The sequence below is a fragment of the Cynoglossus semilaevis genome, chromosome 20 (genome assembly GCF_000523025.1).
Source record: "Cynoglossus semilaevis isolate Cse_v1.0 chromosome 20, Cse_v1.0, whole genome shotgun sequence".
Taxonomy (NCBI): Eukaryota; Metazoa; Chordata; class Actinopteri; order Pleuronectiformes; family Cynoglossidae; genus Cynoglossus; species Cynoglossus semilaevis.
This window is the reverse complement of record NC_024326.1, coordinates 12765619-12778228: the sequence shown is the minus strand read 5'-3', so window position 1 is coordinate 12778228 and position 12610 is coordinate 12765619. Positions and strand designations below refer to the sequence as shown.

General features: G+C 39.0%; 3 protein-coding genes across 3 annotated transcripts; 2 read left to right on the top strand and 1 right to left on the bottom strand.

The window, feature by feature from the left end:
* Positions 1 to 3930, bottom strand: crispld1b (cysteine-rich secretory protein LCCL domain containing 1b). The gene is made up of 14 exons (XM_008334854.3): positions 3661 to 3930; positions 3380 to 3498; positions 3042 to 3174; positions 2615 to 2730; positions 2336 to 2436; positions 2043 to 2207; positions 1886 to 1946; positions 1702 to 1768; positions 1369 to 1499; positions 1193 to 1236; positions 980 to 1052; positions 740 to 809; positions 471 to 604; positions 1 to 90 (listed from the first exon to the last, which is right to left on the bottom strand). Exons 1-14 carry the CDS (start codon positions 3925 to 3927, stop codon positions 39 to 41), a joined length of 1533 nt encoding a protein of 510 aa, XP_008333076.1. The 5' UTR covers positions 3928 to 3930; the 3' UTR covers positions 1 to 38.
* A 2149-nt stretch (positions 3931 to 6079) lies between these two features.
* LOC103396674 (neuropilin and tolloid-like protein 1) lies at positions 6080 to 9994 on the top strand. The gene is made up of 10 exons (XM_008334855.2): positions 6080 to 6107; positions 6460 to 6525; positions 6618 to 6752; positions 6964 to 7212; positions 7917 to 7958; positions 8053 to 8180; positions 8459 to 8687; positions 8902 to 9015; positions 9106 to 9250; positions 9489 to 9994. The coding sequence occupies exons 1-10, from the start codon at positions 6080 to 6082 to the stop codon at positions 9985 to 9987; spliced, it is 1635 nt and encodes a 544-aa protein (XP_008333077.1). The 3' UTR covers positions 9988 to 9994.
* Positions 9995 to 10403: 409 nt separating this feature from the next.
* Positions 10404 to 12256, top strand: atpsckmt (fATP synthase c subunit lysine N-methyltransferase). The gene is made up of 4 exons (XM_008334846.3): positions 10404 to 10827; positions 11002 to 11139; positions 11438 to 11488; positions 11692 to 12256. The coding sequence occupies exons 1-4, from the start codon at positions 10549 to 10551 to the stop codon at positions 11902 to 11904; spliced, it is 681 nt and encodes a 226-aa protein (XP_008333068.1). The 5' UTR covers positions 10404 to 10548; the 3' UTR covers positions 11905 to 12256.
* Positions 12257 to 12610: the final 354 nt, after the last annotated feature.

Sequence of the window (12610 nt, the reverse complement as noted above, 5' to 3'; positions counted from 1 at the left end):
TGTATGTTTGATGGTGCTGCCTTCAGGAGTGTAGTTTTTCAGATGACTGTGAACACTCTGAAGGCCTTTCCTCCTGTTGGGTTCAGTAAGCTGTGGGAGTAACGTGGTAGGGGAGAGGAAGGTGATGGTGAATAAACGATGAAACTTTAGATCTGTAGCAGACCACAGTTTATGATATGAATGTTTTATTCATTGTTTTTTTTTTTGTATATACAAACAATAACCGTATTTAAAGAAGATTTAAAGATGGCAAAAATATTTGAGGTTGTTTTTTTGTTGTTTTTTTGCAGCTTACATCCATGCTGTTAGCACAAGTTTTAAAAAGTAAAAAGTAATGATAAATTAATGATGAAACAGATTTTTCTTTATATTTTCTTATCATTTTTGCATGTTTTTCTTCAAACCTTCGAATAAAACAGTTTGAAAAATGTACATTGGTACATTGAGGTAAATATATACTGTATATTTACCTCTCTGATGTGATTCCGTTCTGGGCGCTGCCGTTGTACTGCTGCCGTTTGTCCACGGGCATGACATCGAGGTAACCTCCTGAATCACTCTGGATCACTCCAGCATGAATTGCCGCTCTGCAGATGCTTGATTTCTGAAAAAATACCCTTTTTTAAATTTAGATTTAATACTCAGAAATTGCAGGGAGACTTTTAAAAAGTTTATATATATATATATATATACATCCATTGCCTTAAATAAAGCCAATGGAATAAGACAGGGAACTTACATCTGAGTAATACTTGGTCCCAATGACTCGTGTCCCTCTCTCCTGTAAACAGTTCCTGGGACAGTACAACCTGAGGAACAACAGGTAATATCAAAGGTTCCATAATCATTAGGGCCACAGATTGGTACCAGTAGAACGGACTAGAAATATTTCTTTGCAATTTTGTGCAAGAGCTACAGTACCACAGTACATGTAGTACAGCTGAAGTAGTACTGAAGTGAATATCAGAAAGGGCTTCACCTGGGACAGTGTCGTACTGGTTTCTTGAAGGGGCAGAAAAGAGCCACGCTGGTATCACATCTCACTGCTTTGACTGACAGAGGAAAATCAAACAGCAAACTGTTAATATAGAATAGGATATAGAATAGAAAATAGAATACTTTATGTACTTTCTGTTAATAGAACCCATCACACATCCGTGCTGACATCAAGAAGTAACTGAATGCACCTCACCTGGTACTTTCTCTACTTTGAAGGAATTTGCACTTCTGTTTTTTCTGTGAAAATAACGACAACCATTAACATATAAGGAAACAAGGAAATTAGCATCTAATAAATAAATAAAAAGGTAGAGAAGCTTGATCAACATTTAAAAAAAAAAATAGAGAAATACTGAGACAGATACATACCCGAGTGACTGAATACCATTTTTATAGGACTTAGTGAATTGTTGTTTTCTGCCCAGTCTGGTGACATCAAGCCATCCTCCATCATTGTCAATGACACCAGAGTGTAAGGCAGCTCCACACACACTAGATTGCTGCAAGAAAGAAGAAAGAACATTTATTTTTGAACTGCATCTGCAACATATAGAGTATAAACTCTAATTGTGCAGTATGCAAATATTTGCTGTGCATTATCTCACACTGCACCAATATACACACGATATCTGTTCCATGTCATTCACCATGTCATAAAATCCAGTTGCAATATACACATGATATCTGTTCCTTGTCATTCACCATGTCATAAAATCCAGTTCCAACCACTTTACCAGATCTGTGGAGGCAGCCAGGTGGACACTCGTATCTATGAACGGAACAAATCAATCAAAGTCAAAAGGTTTATTTCCTATCCAAGTGTTGTCACATGAGGTACCATCCGTTGTACTACTAGTATATTGCGTACATATAATACATCATGTACCTGTTACAGGTTGTTCCCTTACAATGGTCTCTCAGCTTGGTCTCACACTCGACCTGTTGACCTGGAATAAAAGAGGATTATTTTAATAAACCTGGTCCGTCTTGATGAAGTTGACTTTTTCTTTGAGAAATTTGTTGTCAAAGAAAGTCTTCCTTACTCATCTGCTCTGTGCTGACCACTGGGTTTGTCTCTTGGCTGTAAGTGGATGGGGGATCTGGGGACTGAGCCCTGGGTTCAGGATCTTCACTCACTGGTTCAGGATCAGGTTCAATGTAGTTGGACTCCTCGAGCTCAGGAGCTGTTCGCCTGTCCACGCCTCCATCTGGAAGTGTGGTAAAAACATGCTGAATAAAAACCTTTGAGCATTTTTAAACCACAGATAATTTATTCTTTTTAAGAATAACTATGGCTGATTATATGTTAATGATATAAAATAAAACTGTAACTCACCTTTGTAGCACAGGTTGTCTCTGCAGCCTCCACCGTAGCTGGCAGGACAGGCAGAGCAGGGAGCTCCGTATTTATAAGGGGCATGACCCCACCAGTTGCCCCTGGAAAAATCATTCAGAAACTGGTAATTATACCAAATTTGCAGAAGGAAAAGGATAAAAAAAAAAATCAAAACTGCAAAACAAAGAAGACACAAATAAAAAGTTAAACAATCTATTGTAAATATTTAAATTTAGTGAAACAATCTATTGTAAATATTTAAATTTAGAAGAAACCTACGGTGGAGAGTAGTTGCACACCAGATAGACAGCTTTTGCCCAGATCATTCCCCACACGTTCATGTTGTAACACACATTGATGGCACACCCAATGCGATTACTGGTTGCCCAAACCAACTACAAGTGGAACACACAAAATAAAGAACCTTCAGAAGCCACAGTCAGATGCTGAGCATTTATATGACACTGTTATAGTTTATATAGAGGGGTATAGCAACTGCACCCCCAAATGTTCATTATAAGTATATGAAGATTTTAAAGTCCAAAATTGAACAAAAGTTTCTCTCTGACTTTTCTGTAAAAACAACGATAAAAATATTGACGTCCAACATCAGTTTTTTTACTCCACCAGCGCTAACCAGAGATTAACATTTTGTTTTTTCTTACCCTAGCTTTAAATTCAAATAACAATGAATGACCAAGGTTACCTGGGTGTAATGAGTGCATACAGGTCCTGAACACCTGAACGGGCAGTGTGGATTACACTCCTGGGAGTAGGGATAGCTGTAGTATCTCACCTCATCATACCAGGCTTGGACATGGTAGGTAGGAGGACGGTCCCTAAAATGTCACACACTTTGATAACTAGCTTTATGCCAATATATTATTTTAAAATTTCATATTTCTATATTTTAAATACATTTTATATACATTTAAAATGTTCCCTGTATACATACATACATGGTCTATTTGAAATCATACTGTAAGTCACTAAAGAATTACACAGAATGGCTTGTGATTTGAACACAGTCTAATGGATACACACCTGCCGTAGTGAGCTCCAAGGTTTTGACCTATCTGGGTCAACATGTGGCTCGGTCCATGTTCCCACCGGCAAGTATGAGCCCAGTGCTCTGCACTTCTTTCTAATTCATAATCCCATATCTAGAGAAAACAGAGGAGAAGGATGGGGAAAATGTTCAGGAGTTAACAAATTATCTGAGGTTTGAGGCACACCAGGGGATATGTGAGGTTTATTAAAGATATGAATATTTAAAAAATAATAATTAATAATCATTTTTTGTTATGTTTTTATGTACAGGTTACCATGTACTCCATATTGGAGGCAGGGGGGTGGACCTGACCGCGCAGCTTGTTGTGCAGGTCCAAAATCAGGTGCATGTCTCCCTCACTGATCGCCCTCTTTCCCCTAGACCTCACCCTCCACCACTCCTCATCCTTGTCCCTGTAGTTGTCCAGGATGGACTCAAGTCCTGTGGAGTTAGTGATGACCATGGCCAGGACGGTCTGGCTAAAACACAGGAACAACCCCACTGTTCTAACACAGCCTGAGACAGGAAGAAGGGTCTTCATAGTGGGAGGAAATATCTGACTGGATCAGATGGTTCTCTGACTGCAGGAAAAAAGAAAATACATGTTAATGTGAGTACCTTTGGGTTTCCACAACAACAGATGAATTCAGTCAATCCTTTTCAGTACTGTATATACTAACAAGTTCATGAAATGATTTTTAAAATTAAAGTTTGACATCTGTCATCTGTTCGACAGCTGAAGTTAATTGATGGTTATTAAAGTAGGTACTATTACAATATTAATATATATATATATAATATTATATATACAATATTACTTAATTAAAATTTTACACATTTTGAGTGCTGAAAATCTAAGTGTGAATTATTATAATGAGACTTGTCATTGTTTAGAAGAGAAAGTAGTTCCATGGTCTGGTGTGGGTTAGACTCCTCAGTTTGTCTGGTCGTGAGGGTTGACACAACATTGTTATCGTCACTTAGCACCTGTTGAATGAAGGCGACGAAAGCATGGCGTGTTGTATAGAGAATATAAAATATTACATCTATACTGTCTCATGTGATTGTGGTGGTTTTGGTCTCCAGTTCAGTCTGAGCAAATTTTTAAAGATACAACTTCTCTTAGGTAAGATAGTTGTAGTGCTGATAACTGTACGTTCTGCTTAGACAACAGTTTACACTAAAGACTGCATTATTCTGTACATTAATTTGTAAAACTGCTTTATTTGTTTAATTAATGTTATTGTTTTCTATTTATTCATATTTTACTGACATGAAAAAAGAAAACAGTGTTTGATAGTTACCTTGTATTTCTGCCAAGCTTTTCAAAGTAGAATCTCCCAGGAACAGTATTCCAGGTGCATCCAAATGATTACACAGCAGCAATATCCTAATACAAAGGCATTTCATTTATCACGAGTCCTGAGTCAGGAGAGTGTCCTGTCCTTTCTCCTTCACATCCACACAGCAGGACACTGGATTTCACAGGGGTCTGTGTGGGTTCCTGTGGAATTCCTTTGGTCCCACTGCACTGCTGCTGCTGCTGCTGCTGCTGCTGCTGCTGCTGCTGCTGCATGGCAATGCTGATTATTTGTCTTTCTATATGCCAGAACTTTTGCACTTAGCAACGTAAAACCAAGAACACCCCTCCTTTCTCCTTCTCCCTCCCTCGCTGCTGCTCCCATCCCTGGGCAAGAACCATGTGCTGTGATTTGATTGAGAGTATTTTTATTGATTATATTTACAAAGTATTTTAAAGTATATTATTTTACTAAAATAAAAGAAAAAAGAAAATCTGTATGTATGTTGAAATACGTATGATTTTGTATTGTATCGTTTATTAAGTCAAATGTAATGTGACATTCATGTGTGTCTATTTCTTTTGGTCGGAAGATTATGTGAAAACCTGCTGCAGATTACTTCTGCAACTCTAATCTGGAGATTTAATCTCAGGTCTTTAATCTAAAAGAATAATGTTTAAAAATGCAGGAATGTTATTGTGACGTCCCTCCAACTAAGCAAAGGCAAAAAAACGAATAGTAAACTGGTAATTTAATCAAATATAAAGAGTATTTATATGAATCCCCCTGCATGGTAGTAGTTGTTGTTTTGTTTACAACTAAAACAAAATTAATGAAAAAAAAGGCTTTGGCCCAGAGGCAATATCTCTGTCATTGGTGTGGAACCCCAGGGTTCACCTCCTGGGCAAGTTCGAATCCCGGTTAGGGCGGTTGGTACCTTTCAGTGGACTCACCCCCCACAGGTTCAGGGGGGTTCGTACGGTGCAGTGTGATTTGGGTGGCGGTCAAAGAGACTGCTGCCCCTGCGACCCGGTAACCGATGAAAATGGATGGAGGGATGATTATAAGAATTTGCTGCCCCCTCCTGGATACATAAGAAAGTAGTTTATTTAGGGTAAAATGTGCCAAACATTGATATTATTATTATTAAACGTTATTGTATTTATATAAAAACAATTAACAAACATGTTATGTATATAATTATATATAATTAAAGTTAGGATTAAGCATTAACTTGCAATAATTGTTATTAGGGATGAAGGGTCTGTGTACGTGTGTGCATTTGTGTCCAGGAGGATTAATGCAGCAGCTTGAAGGTGGAGCAGAGACTGAGGTCTGTTTAATCCCCTGATTTCACAGGCAGATGAAGCTGCTCAGCCTCAGAAAACGGTAATGATGCTGAAACTTTTGCTGTCTGTTGGTGAGTTCTACCTTATTATTCTTATTCTTACTATTTAGTTGTTGTTGAATATAATTATCAATGTTTTTATTATTTTTCAATGTTAATGAGGGGAGTAGCGTTGCCAATAGATGTATATGTTTAGTGTAGTGTTTGGTATAGTATAGCAACAAGCAAATTTAAAGCTTTTGAACCAACATTTTAAAAACAAAATAAGCCACTAAAAATGAACTTTTTCCTCACCTCAGCTTTCATTTGCAAGCATATTATCTGGACAGAGTTGTAGGTCGACCAACCACACAGTCAGGACATCAGAGGTTTACCTGTTGAAAATGTATCATTAGTTTAAGCGTGTTTCTTTCCTGTGTTGTAGTGTTTACCTCAAGCCTTGTCTCGACTCAGCTGACAGCCACCACAGCTGTAAAAAAGAAAACTCAAGGTATTGACACCACAGTACAGCTTAATGATAATTCATGTGAATGCGAGGCTGACTGTTCTTTTTGTCTCTTCCTGTGGTCCTGTCATTCTCAGTGAAGAACAACTCAGGCGTGACCCCAGCAGACCAGTGTGGGGCATGGGTGAAGGAACCTGATGGAGGGTACTTCACTTCACCTAACTACCCTGAGAAATACCCTCCTGAGAGAGAGTGTGTCTACATTATAGAAGGTGAGATGAAGATTGACCTTCTTCAGTTCAACATTGTTGTAAATCAGCCTCGGTAAAATGTAGTTTTTGTTATTCAGACGTTAAAACAGGATTGATATTGTTGGTCCAGATCGGCTCTCATTCTCCTTAGTCTTTAAATCACTTTTCAAGCCTTGTGTATACCCCTGCCTTTGTTCACCTCACCCCTTCACACACCCTCCTCCGCTTGTAGCCTCCCCCCGACAGTGCATTGACTTGTTCTTTGAGGAGAAGTATTCCATTGAGCCATCCTGGGAGTGTAAATTTGACCACATCGAAGTCCGCGATGGGCCCTTTGGTTTCTCACCTATCATTGGTCGCTACTGTGGGCAGGAAAGTCCTGCATATGTCCGCTCCAGTGGCCGGTATCTGTACATCAAGTTTGTGGCTGATGGTGAACTGGAGGCCATTGGTTTCTCTGCACATTATAACTTCACACAAGGTGAGTCCTGAGATTTTTACGGGTTTGCGCCAAAACAAAATAAATTCAAAACAACAAAATGTGTGTCTTTCATTAAGGAGGAAAGATGAGCAGCTGCCAAAAATAGGAAAAATGGAAAAAAATTTACAAAGAAAAATCTTATGCAAGCTAATTTCGCAAAGAAGCCACACAAAGCTTTAAATTATGATATTGGATATATTTTTTTAAAATATGTAAACTCAAAATGTCTCAACGGTATACGCATATAAATTCTTCTGTAGCTGCCTCCCTGGTCCACCCCGGTCCATTTACTCTGGATGTAAGATGAATTTAATTCTTTCAGCTTTGAAAAAGAAAAGATTTCTAGGCTGTCATCCCTGATGGGAACTAATCTGTCCTAAACTTAAGCTGCTTTGTCAGGATTTATAATCCACCTAGCAAATAAATTAATCAGCTGCACAAGGGTTTAGAGCATAATATCTTTTCTTGTTGCAAGGAAAAGTGTATCCCTTGTGTGTATGTGTGTGTGTGTTTATTTGTCTTGTCTTTGTGTTTTGAAGGGCATATGGGGACAAACACACACAAATGCACTTACTCTATGTGTTATTTCTCTTTGCGTCCTATGGTACAGGGTTTTTCTGGTTTCCCACCTATAACAAGTGAATTTCCCCCACAGGACTGACAGTGTCATCTGCTTCTTCTTTGCCCTTTTTTCATGTGTTTAGATCCCGACTTCAAAGATCTTGGTGCACTGTCGGCTCTTCCATGTTAGTATGAAACCTTTTTTTCTTACCTCAAATATATGTGATTTCTCAAAATCTTAACATTCAGTTTTAAAACGAAAATGTTTCTTGCACTCAGCTTGTGACTTTGAGTTGAGCGGTCCTGAAGGCATCATTGAGTCTTTACAGATAGCCAGGGACTTTCAGGTGCAGCAGACTGAGGCTGTGGACTGCAGATGGTACGTCAGGGCTCCACCAAAAGCTATGGTAAAGTTCTGCCTGTAATAAGACTCATACTATGTGTTTTGGGTGGTGTTCAGTGACCATGTTAGTAGTGTGCTGTTCTTGCAACCCAGTAAATATGGTCATTTTGCACCTTGTAAATAAACTCCCTAGTACTGCTTTTGGGTCCTTTCTGCCGTCTACTGTGGCTAAACCCCGACAGATATAATTGTTGTTAAAGATTAATTTATACTCCTGCGTCTCAAAAGTATAGGTCAAGTACAGTATGTAACCTTAACAAAGAAACGTTTTAATGACTGCAGATCTACATGCGTTTTTTGGAGTATGAGATGCACAACTCCAATGAGTGCAAGCGCAACTTTGTGGCCATCTATGACGGCAGCAGCTCGGTTGAACACCTGAAAAATAAATTCTGCTCCACTGTGGCCAATGACGTCATGCTGGTGTCATCCGTGGGGGTGGTGAGACTCTGGGCAGATGAGGGAAGCAGGAAGAGCAAATTCAAGATTCTCTTCACCACCTTCCACGAACGTGAGTGACATCCTGGCATTTCTTCTTTTTTAGCTTTAACGCTTCACATCATACATAAGATCTTTCATGTTTGAATTAGGCTAAAGCCAGTGGACTTTATATTTCTTGTTAACACTGGGAACCATGCAGCAAAATACATATCCAGGAATTATATAATGTTCTTGTTTCTGGATGAGTTTGTCAAATAAGTGCCTATGTTCCTTATATTTTACAGCACCCTGTGACGACGACACTTTCTTTTGCCACAGCAACATGTGTATCAACCAAACACTGGTCTGCAATGGCATCCAGAACTGTGTTTACCCCTGGGATGAAAATCACTGCAAAGGTGCTTTTGAGAAAGATTGAGCTTTTATAACAAAAGTCTTTGGCTGAAAAACAAGTAACTGTTTTTCCTTTTCTGTGTTTCCTTAATTAGAGAAGAGAAAAGCTAGTATCCTGCACACACTGGATAACACTAACCTCACCATCATTGGAGTTACCTGTGGCTTGGTGCTCATTTTACTCATCATCTCTGTCATCATCCAGATCAAGCAGCCTCGGAAGAAACATGTTCTCCGCAGGTGAGATGTTCTGTTACTAACCAATTATTAACCCATGCTAACAATAAACAAAAGCTAGAGTCTGATAATTCTCTTTAAATATTCCTCCGATCAGAAACAGCTAACAATTAAAAAATACCGGTAACTAATTTTAAACTAACTTCAGGTGCTGAAAGTTCAACTTGTATTTATTAAAACACTGATACCTGTATGTTTTAAAAAAACGTTGACTGCGAATTTGTTGCTATTTTCCGTCCAGAGATGACTTTGATCCTGCACTCCTCCACCCTGAATTTGAGCCTCCCCACTATGAGCTCTGTACTCTACGTGGAACCCCATCTGGCAATATGGCAAAGGACTTCGAGAAGTTCCAAAAACTGCGTCGCTCCTCGAGCAAATGCATTCGTGATCATCACTGTGGGTCTCAGCAGGAGAGCGTCCACGGCAGCCGAAGCAATCTGAGCATGAGGGATGCCACTGTTAATGACGGTGCAACTCCTGGGCCAACAATGGGGCAACAATCACCACACATTCCCCATCATGCCAACCCAGGAAGGAATATCGTTATAATGAAGCACAGCTATTCTCAAGAAGGTGCTGAGAAGTATCGAGCAGAGGAGGATGAAGATGAAGAAGAGAATTTAATGGATGACGCCCCAACAAAGAGCCAGTACTTCATGCAGCACCATCAGATCCACCATGAAATGGAAGGGCCAGATTACACATTCCACAGTTCACTATCTAATGACTTGATGTAGGTGGATTTAATTGGATAAATCCACCCAATATTGTTAAGCTCTAAAAAGAGCTTAACAACATCATTTAAATAACGTTTAGCCATTTCTTGATTTGTTTTCTGATGTGTACAGTTCTGTATCTATATATTCAGTTGAATAAATGTTTTAATTTGTTTTGGTATTCATTTTTTCCATTTCTATTTGTGTTGTGCTTCCATATATATATTCTGTAATGTGGGTTAAAACCCACATTACAACAGTTATATTTTCAGTTGTATAAAAATATTTAACTTGGGGTACATTAATGTAAAAACTCTACTGTCACACATTTTTCTCTGAATCAACATATTATTTTTAATGAATAATTACTACATTACATTAATTGCCGTGAGACAGGAGTAAGAGCGGAACCACCTTTAATCGTGCCTCGTTATCCAGCCGGGCGTCTAATCGTGTTGCACAGGGGGTGTCTTCACTAGTTTATGTTTAGAGTGTCCTTCCTTTAAGGTTTATTATAAGCTGGTGCAAGTTGCTGACTTAACATGTAACTCTTTTACTATATACATACATAAAAACAGAGTTATGTCCCAACAGGAGATCTTGGTCGACTCATCCCAGCAGGTACGGAATAATTCAGGAGGAAGCCGGAGCAGGAATAGTGTCGGTCTCATCGCCACAGGCTTAGTAGGTGGGACCATCGCTGCCCTGTACGTAGTGGCCGCTCCGTTCGTGGCACCTGCCTTAAGGAAAATCTGCCTCCCGTTTGTTCCCGCGACCACAGCACAGGTGGAGAACGTGCTGACGGCGCTGCGTGCCAGATCAGGGACTCTGGTGGACATAGGCAGTGGAGATGGGAGGATTGTAAGTGTGGGTGGTTGTACTCAGTGTACTGTACTTCAGTAAAACTCTGTGATGCTGTTCATAAAATAGTTAGGACAGAACGATCTGCAGAAACTGTCAGTAACTACAATATCAAGCCAAAGATTTTATAATAAAAGAAAAAAATGTATTTTGACATTGACCTGACTCCTCCAGGTGATAGCAGCAGCCAAGTGTGGTTTTCAGGCCTCTGGCTTTGAGCTAAATCCCTGGCTCGTGTGGTATTCTCGCTACAAATCCTGGAGAGAGGGGGTCCACTGCTCCACCTCCTTTCATATCTCGGACCTCTGGAAAGTTAGTAACCACATACACGTTCTAGACCTATTTTTCATGTCATTTTGAACATATTTCTGAATAGGGTATCTAACAGAACGTAAGAGCTGCAAACATGTCTTTATATAAACGTATGACACGGCTTCTGTGTCTCAGTACATGTGGCATGTGCAGTGCTATTTACGTTTTCTCTGAGTCACATTAAACCACATAAAACTCACCTTTTAATCCCACGTTTGTAGATTTGTTTATACACAAGAGATGTTCTATTTTAATTTCTTTTCATTGTATAATTTCTCCCCTTCCCCTCTCATTTCAGGTGAGCTTTGCTCAGTATTCCAACGTTGTCATTTTTGGAGTTCCTCAAATGGTGAGTTCTCCTATGCACCAACAGTGGTCACTCACCAATATATAAAAATGAAGTTGAAGCTCTTTGAACTGAATAGCTCCACTGTATTATTAACCTTTTGAATAATAACATTTATTTATATGTGTATATTCATTTACTATACACTTCAAATAATTTAAATCTCACAAACACAGCTGACTAACTGTGACTGTCTTTATCTATAGATGAACCAGCTCGAGGTGAAGCTGGCAAAAGAGTTGCCAAGCTCGGCAAAGGTGGTGGCCTGTCGCTTCCCGTTTCCTACATGGGTCCCTGAACGTATCACTGGAGAAGGCATTGATACTGTGTGGGTGTATGATGCCAAGACATTTAGTCCACATTTGCAGCAGGAGAAGACAAAGGAGACCACACAAGGACATGATATGAATGACACATGATTCAGGATTTAGTGTGAGCAGTTAAATACTGCTGTGAAATGGTACTGTTGGTTGTTTTGACCTGCTTTGGAGGCCCAGAATGTAACATTACAGTCTGGGAATTTTTATGCTTTTATGCCATACACATGTGCATATAAGAGGCATTCAATTGCAAGTGGCAGCTCCATTGCAAAAATAGGTCCCTTTTACCACAGACTGGCTCTAGAGAATGACCTCACTTCTGGCCTGAGGTTTTACAAAGTAAAATATCAGTTGCCTTGTGTTTTAACAAAATGAATGTCTATACCAATACTCACCACAGTAAATATATTCTAAAAGGTGATAATAAAAGATGTTTCCTTCTGCTAAATTGTTCTTTGGTGGCATGTGCTTATTTGTATCTTCAGTCAAATATGAAAATGTTTATTTTTTTCAGGTCTAACAGGATAATATAGTGATTTTTTAAATAGATTTTTACAATTCAAATGGCTCTTTAAAATGTCACAGAAATGTTGTCTCAAGGTTTGCTTAGTTCATTCTCTTCTCGAATTACACATTTACAGCTTGATGTGCAATGTATTATTAGATTTTTTTTTTGTTACTCCACAGAGGTGTTTTGAGGTCATTCAGAAACTTAAACACCATTAATTTAATGTAAAAAAAAAAAAATCCAAATATCCTCGTATTTTGTGACACGACTGTCATCAGCTGATTTGCTGTTCTCTGG